General features: G+C 40.6%; 1 protein-coding gene across 2 annotated transcripts in view; it reads right to left on the bottom strand.

The window, feature by feature from the left end:
* The window catches only part of TEC (tec protein tyrosine kinase), a 182,189-nt gene that overhangs the window by 25,894 nt on the left and 135,396 nt on the right, over window positions 1-20,899 (bottom strand). For both annotated transcript variants that reach the window (XM_077757819.1, XM_077757817.1), the window contains exons 3-8: window positions 9,228-9,332; window positions 7,622-7,703; window positions 6,873-7,001; window positions 4,922-4,962; window positions 3,789-3,964; window positions 20-85 (exon numbers count right to left, since the gene is read on the bottom strand). In XM_077757819.1, the coding sequence (XP_077613945.1) occupies window positions 20-85; window positions 3,789-3,964; window positions 4,922-4,962; window positions 6,873-7,001; window positions 7,622-7,703; window positions 9,228-9,332 (599 nt within the window). The remainder of the gene's footprint in view (window positions 1-19; window positions 86-3,788; window positions 3,965-4,921; window positions 4,963-6,872; window positions 7,002-7,621; window positions 7,704-9,227; window positions 9,333-20,899) is intronic.

The following is a 20,899-nucleotide window of genomic DNA, read 5'->3' as shown; positions in this document are numbered from 1 at the left end:
AAAATAGCCATTTACTTACTCATATTGGTCTAAGTTGTTTGATTTCTTTCCTGTTACATAATTACTTGGGATATATCCTTCACTCCTGAAAAGAAGTAAAATACTTTTAAGTAAACTGAAATGATTTTACTGAGAAGTTATTAAAAGAAAGATTACTGTCTTTATGAAATTATTAAAGCATAATATTGCCTAAAGCTTTAAGAAAAACTAGCTAACCTCCAATAATTCAATATATATAGCATTTGAGGATTTACAAAGTACTTCCTCATTTGACTTTCCCTGAAATTATGAGGTCAGCAGGCACTACTGTACCCACTTCCTGGTGGGGAGAATGAAGCTTAGAAAGACTTAAAGGACTGTCTCCAGGTCCCAAAGCTAGTAAGTGACAGGGCCAGAATTTAAAATCTGAACCTGTGACTAGGTTCAGAGCCCTTCCAATATTCCACGATGCTTCCCTTGAATTCACAATTTCTTGGGATTTTTGAAAGAAATCTCTATTTCAGAAAAGTTAAAATGTTGGATTAAAACACCATCTTGCCAATACTCACAAAAGTCCGTGTAGAGCACTGTTTCACAGACAGTAGTCCTGACCTCTACATCACCATCTGGGACACTTGTTAAAAAAGCAAATGCTTGGGTCATACCCCAAGGGAACCGAATGGGAAGGCCTATGCGAGGCCCCCGAAAGTACAGTTTTACCCTCGATGACTCTTACACATTGTAGCTGAAGAAGACTTCATACCTAAAAATCTGTTAGAGAAAATCTCAAATGCTCACAGACAGAGAGGTAGCTATGTGAGATGACAGCTCTTCTAACTTGATTGTGGATATCACTTTGCAATGCATACGTATATTACAACACTGGGTTGTCCACCTTAAATATACGTAATTTTCACTTGTCAATCATACTTCAATAAAACTGGGAAAATTTTTTTAATTGAAAAAAATTTTACATAAAAAAAGAAGCACTCATAACAGGTAGACTCTTGGTAGGAGCCAAGACTTTCAGTGTAATTTAGAAGACATACATGTATAAAATTTTAAAAATTGAGTAAAATCCTCGTAATCTTAAATTTGAATTTGAACTATTAGTAAGAACTCGTAATACACACACACACACACACACACACACAGAGCACACATACGTAGCTCTGTTGCACTGAAACGGCCTAGAAACAATGGCTATCTAGTGGTAATGACAATCCTAGCACTCTAATTGTTGTCCAGAGATTAACTCACTAAAAGGAGGCAGTATTCCTTGGGAAAACAGCAAATTGCAGGTTTAGACAGGAAAATTACAAGATGAAATTTAGCAGCTGTTTCATTTTACTCAGAAAGCAAGGAATCTAAGAAAGATTAAAGTGATCCCAACCAGAGGCACCTGGGTGGCTCAGTTGGTTAAGCGTCCAACTTCAGCTCAGGTCATGATCTCATGGTTCATGTGTTTGAGCCCCGTGTCAGACTCTGTGCTGACACCTCAGAGTCTGGAGCCCGCTTCGGATTCTGTGTCTCCCTCTCTCTTTGCCCCTCCCCTGCCTGCACTTGGTCTGTCTCTCTCTCTCTCTCTCAAATATAAAATAGAACATAAAAAATTTTTTTAAGTGATCCCAACCAAAAACAGCTACCACTCACCTAAGACGGGATAATTCAAGCAAAAAGAATAATGACTGCAATGGCTGCAATATGCATCCATAATAATACTTAAAAAAAAAAATTGGTTACCATTGCTATCACTAGAGGAAACCCAGTTATCAACGCACTATTCTTAAAAGTGGTAAAAGGAACAAACCAAACATTTCTCTTGCCTTTGCTGCACAAACTAAATGAACTGGTGGATGAGGCCACTCTTCTTTAGAGAATAAACGTGGATGGAATGACAGAGTCAGAAAATTATTGTTTTATAGTCCCTAATGAAATAATGGATCTAAGCAGTAATCACTAATGAAGGCCAAAATCATTAGGGGCAACCCTGATGAGGAGCCTTTTCCTCACCTCAACCACTGAGTAATCTTCCCATCATTAAAAGAGGGACCACCAGATATCAACTTCTAATGTGATCAAGCCTCTAGATTACAATTTACAGGAAATATAGGACACAGAGATATATTAGATGATACCATGTGAAAGCAATTAGCTTAATCCAGATTGTGGCTCATTTCATAGGGTAAATGACCTAGTTTCAACAATAAATCAAAAAAAAAAAAAAAAAGGATGGGGGCTGTTGTAGAATAAAAGAGCGACATACCAGCCAAAAAGCAATATGTGGACCTTGTTTTAATCCTACTTCAACTGCATAAATACATGTTAGAGTTACTCAGGGGAAAATGGAATTACATAATTGTTACCATCCTTAGACCTTGACCAGAGAGGTCCCCGCCATGGCCTCACACTTTTAAGAGGAAGCTAAAGTCCATGTTCCCTCAGTCCTCCTCTAGACCATCATCTGGGTAACTAGGACCCCAACATTCTGAGTCCATTGCTAAGGCCAACACAGACCTTTCCCCCTCTTGTACTCTGAAAAGCAAATTATGCTGCTTATGTGCAACTCCTTCAGCCCAGGTCCAAGGGTGGCCAAGCTGGGGAGTGGCTTCTGTAAGTTATGTGGTCAGAGCTTGGACGTATGGCGGGGAGGGCCGTATGGTCCATGTGAGACGGAGCTGGGGTAGAAGGGAAGAGAAAAGGGAAGGTACCCCAGGGAGTCAGCCCTCCATGCACTGTCACGCTCTGGCACGGAACTCTAATTCAACTCTTGTCTCCTGTCATTTGGAAGGTACGTTTGTCAGGTTAGAGGATAAATGTTATTTTATTGACCAGTTTTCCAGCTTGACTTATAACTTCAAACTATTTAGATATATGATATCTGGGCTTTCATTTGTACTCTTCTTTCAGTCCTGAAAATGCTAGGGGAAAGTCTACAGATGATATTTTTCAAAATTATTATTAAGTATGATAATGACATGGCAGTGGTTGACAAACACCGTTAGCAGTTAGACTTAGGGGTGAAAATGCCAGAATGATTTGAATTTACTTTTAAATACTCTAGAAAGAAAACAACTGGAGGAGTGGTAAATCAGTCTACCTGTGAAGTGAGGAATAAAGAATTGGAAGTGAGAATGGGGCAAGGAGGTGAGAAAGCAGACTTGGAGGGAAGGTATGCCTCTGGCTAGGACAAAAAGTCCTCCTCTTTTTATCCACAGGAACTCAGAATATAAACAGGATCATATTTCAGAGGCAAGCACAGGATAGAGTTTCCTTAACGAAGCCTAAAAGATGCTCATCCCCTACATTTATCCATATTCGTTTGTTACATACCAAGAATAAAGTTGAAAGGACTGTTCTTTTAAATCCAAAATTATCTTGTATAAATAATGCTTGTTTTTTAATTTCTTGCATATATGTGTATACATGTATTTTCTACGCACACACGCACATAAGCACACGCACGCGTTCTCCCTCTTAGAAAAACGTATGATTACCTACCTCAGGGGAGAAAAGCCTGAAATATCATTCCCCCAAGATGAAAATGATCTAATTAAAATCTAATGAATGACAAAGAGACAAATGTGATGCATTCTAATTTCTGGAAAGAAGTGCTTGATCCATTTACGTTTAATGAGTCATTACCGGGACTACACTTTGTTACTGCAAAGTAATAATGTGTGCTTTCATTTCTTGCTGGGCGACCTGGTCTCATTACATGATAGTTCCAGATGATCCTCTTCCTGCTCAGCACTTCACCCCCACCCCTACCCCCTTCTGAGTGTCATACACAGGGAGGGAGCACTTACCCATATTTATCTCTTGCCCTCCACCAATGAACATCATTCTTTTCTAATATAATATACTCTTGGCCTCTCTCTAATCTGAGATCATGTGCTTCTGTCGCTTGGAAATCATACATGGCTACAACGATTTCTTCACTATTATCTTCTTCCTCAGGCGGAATTGGTGGGGGAGGCCTTCGCTAAGAAGAGGAGACAATATATGAAAACGGAGTCAATCTGCTTGAAACTGGGTGCGAAATCAAACCCTAAATGATTCACACGGCACCAGAGGATAAAGCAGAAACCTCAAGTCTACCTAATACCACCTAGTGGACCCTCCCGTCAGTTTAATGATATTGGGGCAACTGGATCTCTCATGGGTTTCAGAATATAGGACATGAGCAAAATCCCTCTTTAAACATCAAACAGCCTCTGCTCCGTGTCAGGACTAGCCTTCCAAGGGAGAGCGAAGGATAATATGGGAGTAGAAACCAGGGGACTAAAGGCGGACCCACCATTCAAACGGCCTGCAATGGGGAAAAGGCACACAGGGAGGGAGTCTCTTACCAGGTCTCCTCTCGGTCCTGGGGAGAAAAGAATTTGCACTTCTTTGTCCTTACTATGTGCAGGGCACACACTTAGTACCTAACACACTTTTTCTCCTTGATTCTTAATACTGATCCCATGAAATGGAGTATAAATTCCCATTTGATAACTGAGGAAACATGGCTTAGGTAATCTATCCAAAGTCACTTGTACCAGATTCACACTGGATCCAGTACCGTCTGGGTCCAAAGTACTGAGTACGGTGTTTCCCACCTTACTCCCTCTTCAAAAGTGTATCATTAAATCATTGAAGTCACTGATTCGTCATAATACTGTGGTCTTTAGACCGAAATATTCCTTTTAAGTCCCACAGCCTTTAGACAATTCTTAAGGCCAAAATACAAGCTAAATGCCAGATGAGGATGAGGCCCCGATGATAATATCTGACATGATTACATTAATGTTATTTGATGCCCCTCAAAACTCAAAAATCCATAGCATATCTGTTTCTGATAGGATATGGGGGGGGGGCAGGAGGGGCAGAATCACATGAATGAATATAAACTTACTTAACAAATGGCAAATGCTTCCAAAAGGCAAAGACCACCTACCTTCTTTGTTTCTGGGGCTGGAGGTAGTGCTTTTTTTATACCTGAAAGTGACAACAACAAAAATAGGTCCAAATGCCGTCCACCAACGACTGGTAGTTTTAACAAAAAGTGAAAATGAACAAGAAATCCACCCGGACTCTCTCACTCTGGTGCATACTGCTTGTCTGTATCACTGTGTTCGAAAAGAACTGAAAACGCTATCACAGCTGGTTTGGTTTTTTGCCTTCCTGAACAGACTATACATGCCGTAGGGGATCGGGGCCACGTCTTATTCTTTGTAAACAAGTAAGAATATGACAAGTTAAAAAGCTTCTGCTCAGCAAAGGAGACCATCAACAAAATGAAAAGGCAGCCTACAGAAGGGGAGAAAATATTTGCAAACCACATATCAGATAAGGGGTTAATATCCAAAATATACAAGGAGCTCTTATAACTCAATAGCAAAAAAATTCAATTGAAAATGCTACATAGGACCTGAATAGACATTTTTCTAAAGAAGACATACAGATGGCCAATGGGTACATTAAAAAGTGCTAAACACAACTAATCATCAGGGAAATGCAAATTAAAACCACAAGGAGATAACATGTCACATCTGTTAGAGTGACTATTATCAAATCACAAGAGGTAACAAATGCTGGTGAGGGTGTAGAGAAAAGAGAACCCTTGTGCACTGCTGGTGGGAATGCAAACTGGTACAACCACTCTGGAAAACAGCACGGAGGTTCCTCACGAAATTAAAAATAGAACTACCCTATGACCCAGCAATCCCACTTCTGGGCATTTACACAGAGGAAAGGAAATCAGTACCTTGAAGAGACAGTTGCACTGCCGTATTCATAGCAGCGTTACTCACAATAGCCAAGGTATGAAAACAACCTAAGTGTCCGGCAACAGATGAATGGATTAAAAAAAAAAAAAAAAGTGCTGTGTATGTATGTACATACATAATGGAATATCATTCAGCTTTTACAAAGACGGAAATCTTGCCTTTTGAGACAACATGGATGTCTTTTGCGTTATACTACGTGAAATAAGTCCAGACAAGGGGGAAAAAACGACAAATATCATGTAGTATCACTTATATGTGGGATTTTTTTAAAAAGTCAAACTCATAGTAACAGAGAGTAGAAAAATGGTTGCCAGGGGATGGGGCTTGTGGGGAGGGAGATGGAGATATTGGTAGAGGGCACACATTTTCACTTATAAGATGTGTAAGTGTATGTATAACGTGGGGACTACACTGAAGCACTGCAATGTAGAACTGAAATGTACTAAGAGAGTACATCTTAAATACTCTCACATGTACACATAAAAAGGTATACATGTAAGATAAGTAATGTCCCAATTAACTCGATGGGAGGATTCCATTCACAATGCATAAGTATATGAAATCATCACACTGTACACTTTAAATACCTTACAATTTTATTTGCCAATTATACCTCAGTAAAGTTGAATAAAAAGAGCTGAGGCACCTGGGTGGTCAGTTAAGTGGCTGACTCTTGATTTCAGCTCAGGTCATAGCCCCTCGTCAAACTCCACGCTGGGCATGGAGCCTGCTTAAGATTCTCTCTCTCTCTCTCTCTCTCTCTCTCTCTCCCCCTCTGCTCCTCCCCTGCTCATGTTCTCTCTCTCTCTCTCTAAAAAACAAAGGGGGGGAGGGAAGCCATTGATGGTACCACATTAGGCTCATGCTTTTAATGGGAGTCATTTTGAATAGGCTTCCATATTATGATAAAAGTTCTCAGAAATAGACCTTTGGATTTCATGACATGACCTCCCTGCTAACTAAATATAATTATTCTTACAAAATCCACTATGCCAGAAAATGTATGCATTCAAAATGGGCTTTACAAAATCAAAATCAAAAATCAAGTCACTTTTTCACTATCCCAATAGCATGTACATCCTGCACGCAATATAATTATAAAATACAATAAGTACTTACTACTCTCAAAAAGATTGTATTTTTCACATCCGGGTGCTAGTTTTTCAGTTTGTCTACAACACTGGTAACTTCCGTCTGCCCAAAATTTAGGATGATATTTAATCATAATATTGTTGTTGTTCTTTATTTCTGTAATTCACAGACACATTAAATGATCAGTGAAATAACACAGAGATGGCAGAATGTTCTGTAAATAACACTGTTGCTTGTTCTTTATTTCTGAGATACTACGTTTATTATGAAAACACCTTCACAACATCATACAACCCAGCATTCAGAAAATCCATATGGTTCTCTTTCACCTTATTTTGGTGAAGCATCCTTGTTAGCAGAAGTGACCTCTGCTATACCATGATGGATAAACACAAAAGTCAGCCCACAACCAGAAGAAGGGATGAGGATTGTTCCACACAGATCACCCATTTAAACACTGTACCCAAAAGTCAATTCATCCACACTAAATGTTGACTACGCAGGCAATTTCTTAGAAAATCAAATCCTGTTATCATAAAAGCTTTATCATCTTGATCATCCTTAAGTGTATTAGGAATTAAATGAAAGGTATATACCACTAGAAGGAATCAGATTATAAAGAAGGAAGTTATCTTGAACATGAATCACAGTAACAATGTCCTTGAAGAAACACTTATTGGAGATTAAAAGATTATAAATGCCAGATACATTAGCTGTATTTCTCTTTTAGTGATAACATCTTAAATTATTTATAGCTAATATTACATGAGTTTTACCTTCTTTTAACTTCTTCACCCACCGGTCCCTGCTTTGTGCACTAGGTGCAAAAATGTAAAGTGTGTTAGCGTCATGAACAACCTAAAACAAAACAAAACGTGGAATAGGTGAGAAATATTTTGGCACAACACTTCTGTCTAGCACAGAGCCCTTGGTGCCACAGGCGCCAATAAATGATTCTGAAATGATCAAGTAAAAGCCAATCACTTCGGATCCAAAGAACCTACATTCCTTTCTTACAAAATCCTATCAGTTTCTTCATGTTGACATCAAGTGGGATACATATTTTGAAAAGGACTGTGTTTTTATAGAAGAAAAAATCTACAGAGGCCAAGATGCTTCACTAATCGTATTTCTTACAATCTAATTAACTGAAGATCCTTTTGTAAATTTGGTGTCTCGGGGATTATTCTAATCTAGTATTTTTCTGACTAGTATTTTACATGAATGGACTACTCTCTCAGTTTCACTCCTATACCTTCCTTTTGCCACTATAAATAACAGCAGTAGCTAACTTTACTAAATACTATCCCAATTCTACACTATGTGCTTTATAGACATTAACTCAATTAATCCTACAATCAAGGCATCAGTATTTACATTTTATAGAGGAGACTAAGGCTGACCCCCAGACCTTCCACTCCTATGTTAACTCCAGGTATCCCCCAATGTTGTGCTCCTTAACCTACCTGTCGACATTTGGCCAGTAATCCAGAAAATCAGGATCCTGACTTCAGAGCCCAAACTTTGAACCACAGTGCCTCTTTTAGAGGTAACTTCTGGTGAGCCACTAAAGTCATATTCTTAATATTTTTAATAGAGTAACAAAATTCAGCCTGGGAAACTAACCCAAGCATTTTGCCTTCGGTCTGTTGTCACTTTACCCTTGATCACAGTCACAAGGCAGAAACATCTTGATTGGCTACAAATAAATACAAGGCTAGAAATCTCCCTTCTGACACAGAAAGACAATTACTGCATGATCTCACACTAGGCAGAATCTAAAATAGTCAAATTCATAGAAGCAGAGAGTAAAGGGGTGGTTGCCAGGGACAGGGGGAGGGGGCAATGGGGAGATAATAGTCAAAGAGTACAAAGTTTCAGTTAAGCAAGATGAATGTTCTGGAAATCTAATGTACAGCACGGTTAACTACAGTTAGCAGTCCTGGATGGTTTACTTGAAATTTGCTAAGAGGGTAGGTCTTAAGTGCTCACACAGAAAAGAAAAAAAAGAAAAGAAAAGAAAAGAAAAGAAAAGAAAAGAAAAGAAAAGAAAAGAAAAGAAAAGAAAAGAAAAGAAAAAAGAGGGGAAGGGAAGGGAACTGAAGGGAAGGGAAGGGAAGGGAAGGGAAGGGAGAAAGAAAATGGTAACTATGTCAAGTGATGGATATTAATTAGCTCGACTGTGGTCATTTCACAATGTACATACACATCAAAACATCAAGTTGTACACACTTAATATACACAATTCCTATGTGTCAACTGTACCTCAATAAAGATGAAAAAAAATTTTTTTAATCAATGACCACGGCAATGGCAAGAAACTGTAGTAAGCATGACTAAAAGCCCAGAATTTCACTGTGGCAAAAAAACATGGCAGCTCACCTGAAATGGATATTTGTTTTGGCAGGGAACAACATCATCATCATTCTTCACTATTTCCACACACTTGATTTTTGAAATATCAATAAATCCCTTTCGGTATTTTTTCTGTTAAAAGAAAAAAAGGAGGGTAGAGAGGGAGAACCATTACAATCATAAGATATAAGGAAAAAAGGTTATTAATAGTAATATTTGTTAATGAAATCACTGATTCAAAATATTACTATTTCCTTATTACCTAGATATTTCCACTTATTGTCAAAACATTTCAAAATACTGACACTGTGAGAATTGTAATAAAAGGAATTATTCCAGTTATTTCTAAAGATGAAATTTTTCTATCCTTGCCACCAACAGTCTAGAACACATAAATGACTTTTGTTTGGTCACCTTCCCCTCTCAGACATAGATCTTTTCAATTTCTTCAGCATTGTGATGGCAGCACTCCACCCCCACATCCCCACCCTGCCAAACGAGCATCAAAGACCAAACCAAGTGAAACTCCAGGGAATTGATCACAGATGCAAATTCCAGCCAGTTCCATTTTCCCCTGCAGCACACAGAACTCAGGAGGGTGTGAGGTGGACTGAGGTAGTCACATAAAGCTTCCATTCTCATTCTGTTGTTGGATGGTCTACTTCTCTTTTCTACTGCCCTCTCTCTGTTCACTGCAATTCTGCCTGCAGCAATTAAGTATGGACATTTCAAGACATCCCTCCGCCCTTAACCTTAGTAACCTCACACCTGAGACTTTATCAAAGGGGAAAAAAACCAAAAGACTAGAGAGTAGTACCTGCAAACAAAAGTTGATAGAATACACCCATTAAAAACCATTACAAACACAATGTAGAAATAAAAAATGTTTCCCGAATAATATTAATAACTGACATATTCCACACAAAAAGCTGTAGAAAGACTGAAGTTACCTTTGGGAAGAGGAGGGTAGATATTCATATGATGAGGAACAGAAGAAAAAGTAGAGAAATGAAGAACACTGTAATATCCGGGGTGACCCAACCACTCCCTGGCACTGGTCATTCAAAATTGCTTCATTGAATATTCTGGAATTGCCCTCTGGTCACAAACTTTGGGGCTCCTATCCTCCTCTAAGGAACCCGCTCTGCATTTTTACTGTCACCATAAGACTTTTAAGACCTGTCCACTGTCCAGACCACCAGCTCCCACCTGACAGATGACTAGACTATTCTGGAGGTCACTCCATCATAGTATCCTGTTTCTCTCTCTTTTCTCTCTCCCGCAACCCCTGCACACATGCCATATATCCTTTGGCCTTTTTATCAAACCCAGTTCTATCCATACCCTCCCTATTCCTTTCTACCTGGCTGTAGAAGGCCAACAATTATCCTAATTTTCTTCCTCCATGACTGCCCAGGCCTTCCCTGCTGCTCCTTGGCTCCTCTGTGTATCTCCAGTGGAGAGAACCTGGGGGCCTCCGTGATGACCACTGGTCTTGTCTGAACCACAAACCCTTCCGATTCCCTTGGTCCTGGGAGAGCTTCCTCGCTGCTTTATGGAGAAGAGAGCAGGCATCCCATGAGCATCGCCTTCAACCTCTTCCCTTTGTAGATCTAGGCACTCTAAGATTTGTCCTTTTTTTCTTCTCTTTCCTCCTGTCTTTTGGAGGAGATGAGGAAAGTGCAGCTCAGGCAAGTTAAATATATTAATTACCCAAGGACCCCAACTGACCCCAAAGCCCACCAGACCCTGGGCTACCCCACAGCTGCAGACAAGTGACAGCGTTAGTGAAGCCAAGTCCCCAGGGCGGGCAACAAAGATTCTGAGCATGGACTGAGCTTTCATCAGAGCAGAGAGAGGGACATTCTCCTCGGTCGCACTTATCTGAGGGACTTACTTGTAGACACATTCGGGCCTCTCCCATCCACACCAAGAACACTTCTTCTGGCCCCTGCTTTTGCCCTCACTTTTCCCTTCCTGAAAGAGACGATGACTACACCCCTACACCCTCGGCCCTCACTTCCTTCCCGCCCACTCCTCCTGCTTAGCCACTTGCAGTTTACCTCCCACATCACCACAGCCTGCTCAGCTGGTCTCAAAAACATCACGACCAAACCCAACAGTCCGTGCTCAACTGTCATCCACTCAAACCTTTACAAGGCATTTGAAAGTGCCAACACTCTCTTCTCTCCGAGCGGCCTTGACTTTGGGTCATCTGGTTTTTCCTTCCCTCCCTGCCCTTCAGGGTCCCACAGCGTCCCTGTGACACCTGTCCTGTGTCACAACTATGTCAAGGAATACACGGTCAGGATCAGCGAAGCCCACTCCCTGAGCAGAGAGCTCAAACCTTGTGCCATTTAAACCTCACAGCTACTCTGTGCGGTAAATCTTACTAGACACATTTTGCAGAGAGAAGAAACTAAAATTAAGTAATTTGCCCAAGTTTGTCTGTGGGAGAGACAGACACGGTATTTATTATACAATGCTGCAATAATTATCACAAAAAAAATTATCTTTTGTAATAAAAAAAAAGATGCTCAGGGACACAGAGGAGCTGATGCTTAAATTAAGGGACAATTCAGCAAGATAAATTCTGATACATGATAGGGAAGGAGTAAACAGCACCCACAAAGAAAAACATAATCCAGAATGAGCTCAGTTGGTTCATATGTGAAATGGGAATAATAACAGCTATGAGAGTCAAAGGAGTGGGTATTGCAAAGTGCTTAGAATAGTGTCTGTCTGGCCTATGATATGATATCTGGAAGTGTCTGCTACATAAAATAAGTAACACAAAAGGGTCGATGTAGCTGGCTGGAGTGCAGGGCACAGGAGGCAGGACGGAAAGTTGAGAGGCAGGGGGCGGCCTGTAAAGAGCCTTGGTGCACAAACGTCAGGAGGTCTGGTCAGACACGGCCACCCGCCCTGCTCCTGGGGCCTGTGCCAGTCAATGGGCCGAAGAAATTGCCATGGTACCAGCCTCCTTTTTAACAAGTCACACGTGCTCAATGTAGAAACCACAGTACATACTAACAGCACAAAGAGAATCAAATGGCCCTTAATCTCCCAACCCTGGAAAAAAATCACTGACATGCTCACAGAGGTCACTGATCACCTGCCAGGCCTCTCAGCCCTTGAGCGGTAGGCTGTATGTGGTCTGCTTCCAGGACACTCATCTCCACCCACTACTGCCCGGCTACTAAACGCAGCTGTTAAATGCAGGTCAGTCCATACGGGAAAATTTAGGATGGCTTGTATACTGGGTTGACGTATGCCCCCTCAGCTCATGCTCTGTGATATATAATCTATTCATATACTGTACTAATATTTGGGTTTGCAGATACAGTTTCAAATTAAGTTGCTCATGCATTATTCTTTTTTCTTTTTTTTAATTTTTTCTTTTTTTCTTAAAAATTTTTTTAATATTTTATTTATTTCTGAGAGAGAGAGAGAGAGAGGGAGAGAAAGAGAGGAAGAGAGAGAGAGAGAGAGAACAGTGTGAGCAAGGGAGGGTCAGAGAGAGAAGGAAATACAGAATCCAAAACAGGCTCCAGGCTCTGAGCTAGCCGTCAGCACAGAGCCTGACGCAGGGCTCGAACCCACGAACCATGAGATCACGACCTGAGACAAACTCGGACGCTTAATCAACTGAGTCACCCAGGCGCCCCTGCATGATTTTATCTATCCCACCAGAAAACACGAATCAGACACCAAGAGCACACTGTGTGCTGCAACTGCAAAGTTACAGAAGGGGGTAAGGGTTTCCCTAAGAGAGTTCACAATACTATCTCGGGTGGAAGGAGAAGAGGGGTATGATTCATAATCAAATAAGGAAGAAGTCATGTGAACGCATGGTGTGTTATGGAATAGGGCAGTGACTGGGCCAGGAGAAGTGAGGAAGTTTCAGGGAGGAAGTACCAAAGTACCACTTTGATTCGGTTTCTAAAGGATAAGGAGTTTTCCTCTAGAGAAAGTAGGGGGAAAAAAGCTCCAAGCAGCAGAAGAGGCAAAGTACTCATTTAGGGAACAGAAAGAAATCCACTGTGGCTCAGAGTGGTTCAGGGGAAATACAAGAAATGACACCAAAATGGTTATTTGGGACCAAATTAGGAAGATGCCTACATGCCAGGCGTAAGAGTTTAGAATGAAGGGTGCTGTAGTAACGTTTGTTTAGTTAGTTTATGTTTATCCACTTGGCAGGGTGACAGATGGATAGAGACAGGGAGGCTGGCCAGGAGCCTGCCACAGTAGTTCAGGTGAGGGATGGCAAGGTCATGAACCCAGTCAATGGCCGTAAGTCCTGTGAGGAAAGCAGGGGCACTGGAGCATTAGAAGATAAGGTCCACATAACTCTGGCATCAATGAGATGTGGGATGAAGAGAGGGGAAGGAGTTAGGAAGCCTCAACGATTTTGAGTCTGAGTGAGCAGTAGGCACCAATACCATGAACCATAGGAGCACAGGAGAATCAGGGCTGAAAACGCAGTGTTGGGAAATGTCTGAGTTGACTACTGCACAACCCACTGGAAAGGTTTGGAGGGAAATGAAAATAGGAGGCTCACGGGTGCCAGTGGTTAAGTGTCTGACTTTGGCTCTGGTCATGATCTTGTGATTTGTGAGATCAAGCCCTGTGTCGGGCTCTGTGCTGTGAGCTCGGAGCCTGCAGTCAGCTTCAGATTCTGTGTCTCCCTCTCTCTGCCCTTCCCCTGTTCACACTCTGTCTTTCTCTCTCAAAAATAAATAACCATTTAAAAAAAAAAGAAAATATGAGGCTCTTTATAGTAAAGAGAATTCTGCTTTTCTCAACACATATATGGGATATATAGAACCTTATTCTAGACACAACTCAGGGAACCCTAGGAAGTTAGGCAAGGTTGAGTAAGAAAAGGTTTAGAGGGATTAAGAGACTTGCTATATGGACCCCTAAGAGTTACTGAAAGAGCCCTGTCCCCTCTTAACATCTGGTCTTTGCACTCTGGTGAACAGTTAACACAGAGAAGGGACATACACAGTTTTTTCTCCATTCAGACGATTTATCATTTCCTCAAGAAATTTACTTCATGATAACTGACATATACTACCCATTACTATTGTGGCCCAAGGAGAAATATCCAAGGTCATTCCATTTCTCATGTGAAGCTTCCCTTTAATTTCTATGGCCTTCACCCCACCAGACTGAAAATCATGAAAAAGCGGAGTCAATTTTGAATCATCCAAGCTGAAAAATCTGCCTGGCACTTAGCGGATGCTTATTCAACAGTGTGCTGAGCCAGTCTGTGTGTGTGTGTGTGTGTGTGTGTGTACACAGGATATACATATCTCTTCTATTGCACATCCTCTATATATTTTACCAAGCTTGAAAAGGAGTTTTGCAATAGCCATTTTGCACATTTCTAAACCAGCATAAATGGAGAAACTAGACCTAGAGATGAACTATACCTTAAACCACGCATCAACTGAATGGCAGAACTGGGAGGGAGATGCGAGAGATCCTGTCCCCCAGTAAGTCTTACAAGGTGCCCTGTTTTCCTTTAATTTCCAGAACACTTGATATTTTAAAAATATCAGTATCAATCCTAAACTAATGAAATAAAAAAAAAAAATTAACATCTACAAGCACCCAGGCTGGCCACAGGTAAATTTGGGAAGGCAGCCATTTATCTTCAGGAGACTCTATCTTCTCCTTCTAACTCTATGTCCCAGGCGTCCTGAGACCCCATTAAGCACAGTGAAAGATCTACCAGAATTTTCCTCCAATATGGCAAATGATCCCTCCCTTTTCCCCCATCACAGCTTTTATTCCCAATGTGCCTATTCCCAGCAGCATGCCGCAGAGGAGATTTGCCAGATGCATCACCCTTCTGTTGCAATAGGATCTCAGGTAGTGGGTATGAGCTGTGGAGACTGGGAGACCCTGAGTCAACCCTCTGCTTTGCCACTTAGAAGTCGTATGGCCTGGGGTTAGCTCTGCCCCCTCTCAGTTACCTTGTCCATAGGAATAAGCTTCCAGCAGGAATAAAGATAATGCACATAGGGGCTTAGCACAGGGTCTGGCATATGAAGTCACTCCCTAAACACAGCATTTCCCATCAATTAGTTTTCACAACAACGCTGGGAAGTTGTTATGAAACTGAGCATCTGAGCGGTTATAAGATTGGCTAAGAGGCTGAGCCACAACTGAACCCGGATTTCTCAAAAATACTAAAGCGTTTACCTGACTCCAGGTCTCTCAAGCTGGATATTTTTACAGTCTCATTGTAAAAAATAGAATTAACGTATGTCAAAATCTAACAACTGTAGAGCACTCACTATGAATCAGGAACTGTGTTAACCTCTTCACATGGATGACTCAATGAATCTTCACAGCATTATATGAGAACTGTTGTCATCCCATATAACATATGAAGAAATCGAGGCTTAGAGGGTATAATTAATTGCCACACGTCACACAATAAACCAGGATTTGAACTCTGGTCCAACTCCCATCTTGAATTCTTAAGTGCTACACATACTTGAGTGACGATATCATTGGACTAAGCACAAACATGAAATAAGTGGAAATTTCTTATGCTTATAGCTCTTAACATCTCTAAGACCAAAGCTAGTTCACAAATCAAAATAGAAACAAAACTTTCCAAAAAGTACAATTTAAATTAACACTACTTGGATGTGACGATGGATGGGCATGTTTGCTGGAAGTGAATCTCTCTCCCAAAGCCAGTTCTTTCGGCGTCCACAAGCTTGCATTCCTGTGGGCCATGTGACAACCAGCTCCAGCCTCTCTTTCAATTCCAGCTAAGGGGAACCTCTACATGTACACCTGCTGCCATCGTAGCATTAGGCTTCCATTTGGCACTACTGAATTGCTTAGTGTTTGATCAGCCATTGTTCTTTCTCAATAGGCCACAACAAGTAAAACATCGTCGTAGATATAAACTCAAAGATAGGCTGCTGGCAAGGCACGTTTAATGACAAGGGACCACCCCAAAAATATAGACAAGAAGTATATCTTATATATGTGTATGTATGCATGTAATATTATGTATATGTATGTGTGTACGTGTTATATTGCTGGGAGAGTTGCATAAAATATGGCCATCAAATTAAGAACCCCAAAATTAAATTCCTAGAACATGCAGTCCTCGGCAGATGGGTAACACCAAAATTTGCTGTTAATATTCATTGTATTCCATCGGGATGATGCCTTCATTCAGCCACAGTCATTAAAGATGGATTCCAGCTTCTTCCTACCCAACAAGACAGAGATACTAAAGAACCACCATGATGAGGATAAACAAGTACAAAATTTCATGCTCTTAAGCAGTTTACAATCAGACATTTGCTGAGGTTAAGAAGAACAGTAATTGTTTATAATGAAAGTTCAGATGGGTCAATACTACAAGGCTGAAGAGTTCCAGTCAACTCTTGAAAAGGAAAGAAAGAAAATGACGCATTTTACTAAAAATCTCCAATGAGTCAAAAGGCCTATTCTATTCATGAGGATAGTTCTTTCCCTTTGCCACTCAGGACAGAGTTCAAAGAATGGGCCTAAGAACAGCAGGTCACATTACTCACAAGCAACAAGGAAAACCTCAGGATGGATCTGGCGCTTTGTGTGTGTGTGTGTGTCTGTGTGTCTGTGTGTGTGTGTGTGTGTCTGTGTGTGTGTGTATGCGCGTACGTACTGAGAGCAATTTTGATGTAGACCTTTCTCTTTTTTTATTTATTTTTAAAAAAATTTTTTAATTTATTTCTAGGAGAGAGAGAGAGAGAGAGAGAGAGCGTGAGCAGGGGAGGGTCAGAGAGAGAGGGAGTCACAGAATCTGAAACAGGCTCCAGGCTCTGAGCTGGCAGTCAGCACAGAGCCCGACGCGGGGCTCGAACCCACGAACCACGAGATCATGACCTAAGTGAAAGTCAGACGCTTAACCGACTAAGCCACCCAGGCGCCCCTGACCTTTCTGGCATCAGAAGTAGAACAAATAGAATTTAAAGTGATTTCCAACTTTATAATCCTATGATAAAATGCCCCCTCTTTACCAAGGACTGAGTTCTAGTGAAAAATGAAAGAAAGTAAAAACAAAAACTTGACATCCTAACATTCTTTCCTCTTTTAACCAACTTATAATAATAATTGATGTAGGTGCTTCACATTTTACAGAGATTTTACACACACACACACACAAAAGCCAACAAAAACACCCAGCACTTTTACTTAAAGCAGCCAGTCATTAACATACAGAAGCATGGTTTAATGATGGTTTTGAACATAATATCCAGCAAAAAAACAGGATGGTGAATGACTGCTATAAATTATAAGGAATTTTAGGGCAGAAAACTCCATTTCTGAATTCACAGAGTAATCTTCATATATGATAGTGCTGATACAGACAATTATAAGGTTTTTAGAGATACTTTTTCACTGTATTTAAAAAGGTTTTTCTCTTGAGTAGTCATTCCCTCTTAGGACTTTTCTATACTTCTGGCAACCCTCTCCCCAAATCCCCTTTGTGGTCCAAGAGCAACTCAAAAAACTATTACCAAGTATTTTTATTACAGTTGAAAGCAAAACTTACTAACGTGTTTTGAAATAAGTCTAAAAGTGATTTACCCAGTTTAACTCATAAAATTCGTAAAAATTAGAATGAGTTAGGTAGAGATAAATGTATATGGATCCTTTACTTCATAACTTTCATGTACAGACTTCCAAATTCAAGCAATTCCAGACTTAATACATTCAATCCAAAGATTACAAATCTCTTGGAGCAGAGAGAATGCCAATGATCTCAGATTGCCACATTTTCCTCTTCTTCCTGGGTGCCCAGCTAAACCGCATTTTCTCATCTTCATGCATTTAGGTGAGGGCACAGGACTGAGCTCAGGCCAAGAGAGTGTAGGCGGCAGTGACGTAAGACCACTTCCTGTTTTCTAAAACCTTTCCTACCATGTTCCATCTCCTCCTCTGTGTCCCAGTTAGATGAGAAAATCCAGTGGAAAACTCTAAGGACCATAAGACAATGGAGTGATAGTGGGTATAATGTTTCTTTGTGGGGTGATGAATATGGTCTAAAACTGATTACAGGGACAGTTGCACAACTCTGTGAACATATTAAAAATCACTAAATTACACAACTTAAAGTGGGTGAATTACACGATATGTGAATGATATCTCAATAAAGCTGTTCTCGAAAATGAACAAAAAAGACACAATGGAGTCACTACATGGAAGGCACATGGATACCCTGAATCATCAAGTGGAAGGTAGTTGTCTATAATGTATGCAAGAAATAAAATTTCTATTGTGCTTAGGCACTGGATTTGAGCGGGTTGCATGTTACAGCGGTTAGCTACCTTTTACAATACCTTCTAGAATAAGACGATCCCACGTCTCAGCTACTTAATACTTCAGATTTCTTATCCATAATGGAAACACGCAGAAATAAATCAGTGTTTCCCAGAGAATGCTATGGTGGTAACTGAGGTGGTTTTAGGTAGAACTGGGACAAACATTGTTTTTATTGTTTTAGTTTCATGGTTACCTTTTATTAATGGTTTTCCACTTACTGAATGATACAGCTGCCTTCAAGATTAAGTGTACTTAAGGAAAAAGAACATGAAATTATTTAGAGGAAACACTAAGTCAATAATAGTGCTATACAAAAGGCACATAGATATGCCAAAATCACGTTGATAGTAGGCACAATGGCTGAAGTTAGGGCAACACTGGGTTAAATGATCTCTTCACGTCCAAGGTTAACATTCCTTGATTTTTGTTATTTTGGATTTGTTACTGTATTCCTCCAACCCTGGCCTGCCTGGTATACCTCCCATTCCTGAGTTAAGAGTACACTGGGGTTACTGACTTATCTGTGACAGGATTAAATCCACAGGGACACATTCAGCTGAAACGCCATGAATGTGACACATAACAATTCTCAGCTACCTTTCTCCTCGGAGACATGCATTCCTGCACAATTCCCAAATGCCTACTTGTTCCTCGTCCACCAAGTTTCAATATTCCTTACTGATAAGCCACAGAAAATGCACAAATAGAGGATGGGTTTTTAAAGCAACACTTCAACTCTGGGCAAGACTTCTACTTGGACACATTTCCTGCCGAGGGCACCATACAGGTCAATGTTTTACTGAAAAATAAGAACTGATGTGAAACTTGGTGTTAGGATTTGGGCTCTCAATCTGGCAGCATAGGTAGAAAATGACGAGGCTCCCTGAGTGAATTTAAATACACTTAATCAGAGCATCTGATTCAGTCCCTATTTGAATAATAAATATAATAATAGGTTAACACACAGCCTATGTGCCAGGTACTATCCTATGAGTTTACATAAACTAACTCATTTAAGCCTTCTAATAACCACTATACCACTTCATCTCTCCAAGAATGTCAAGAGTAAAAACACTGGAAAATCTGGACCTGGGTCTCTCACATGGCAGGTCTTTCAGGGAGGACAATCCATGGCCAGTATCTAGAATAGGAAATGCTTAGCATGCTGAGTTAGATATCACGGGTTTCTGGGTGCTCACAATCACGACACACTCTAATATTTAGGTTTGCAAGCATAATATCATGGAAGTACTTCATTTCTCTTGACTATTTTCCTATAACTTGAGTATGTATGCTGATACCTGGAGCTTTGTTTCATATAGTCTAAAATAACAGGTGTTTATCAGATTATAACCATGACCTGTCCAATTCTTAACACATAAATTAATTCTATTAATTGCCATACCTAAACATTCACCTTTCATGGAGCCTCCTTTTAAAGAAATAGAAGCCACAGAATCACCTTCTACCCTAGATTCTGAGTAACCTTATCATCTCAGGTTTAAAAAATTTCATTTATTTATTTATTTATTTGAGAGAGAGAGAGAGAGACAAAGATAGAACATGAGTGGGAGAGGGGCAGAGAGAGAGGGAGACCTAGAATCTGAAGCGGTTGCAGGCTCTGAGCTGTCAACACAGAGCCCGACGTGGGGCTTGAACTCATGCACCATTGAGATCACGACCTGAGCTAAAGTTGGACACCCAACCAACTGAGCCACTCAGGTGCCTCCACCCCACGTTTAACAAAGCTCTCTTAATTCTCACACGTCTACTACAATGTTCTTCCAAGGTTCACATGAAATCTTAATGGGAGACAAATTTCTCTGTAACTCCTGGATTTCCAGCTAGGTGATGTCAGAAGCCTTCTTAGCAAGAATTTAGAAATATGGGCTATACTTCCTAGTTGCATAATCTCATAATCTAGGTAGTAAATAAGGCACACATTTATGAACACATGTGTGCGCGCACAAACACACCTTTTATTGCCCTAACAGGACAAACGAGGGTTCCTAACCAATACTTATTTTAAATTTGGGGCAAGAAACAGAAGAGTAATCACAGAAAAAAATATTATCTTGGGTCTGCCGGATCTACAGGGTGCCAAACAGCCCCAAGTTCCAGAGGCAATGTGGTGGATCCACTGCTAGAAAAAAGGGCTGGTTATTTCTGTCTACCTGAGAGGTCTGCCTAAAAGAAGGTGATCAGAGACATTCTGGCCAATGAAAGTGATGGGAAGAGTATAAAAACTGACTTTAAATATAGGGGTGTGTGGGTGGCTCAACTGGTTAACCATAATGATCTCATGGTTTGTGAGTTCGAGCCCTGGGTCAAGCTCTCTGCTGTTGGCAAGATCC

Source organism: Crocuta crocuta, unplaced genomic scaffold (assembly GCF_008692635.1).
Source record: "Crocuta crocuta isolate KB4526 unplaced genomic scaffold, BGI_CrCroc_1.0 scaffold282, whole genome shotgun sequence".
Taxonomy (NCBI): Eukaryota; Metazoa; Chordata; class Mammalia; order Carnivora; family Hyaenidae; genus Crocuta; species Crocuta crocuta.
Note: the sequence above shows the minus strand (reverse complement) of the source record. Positions and strands in the feature narration are given on the sequence as shown.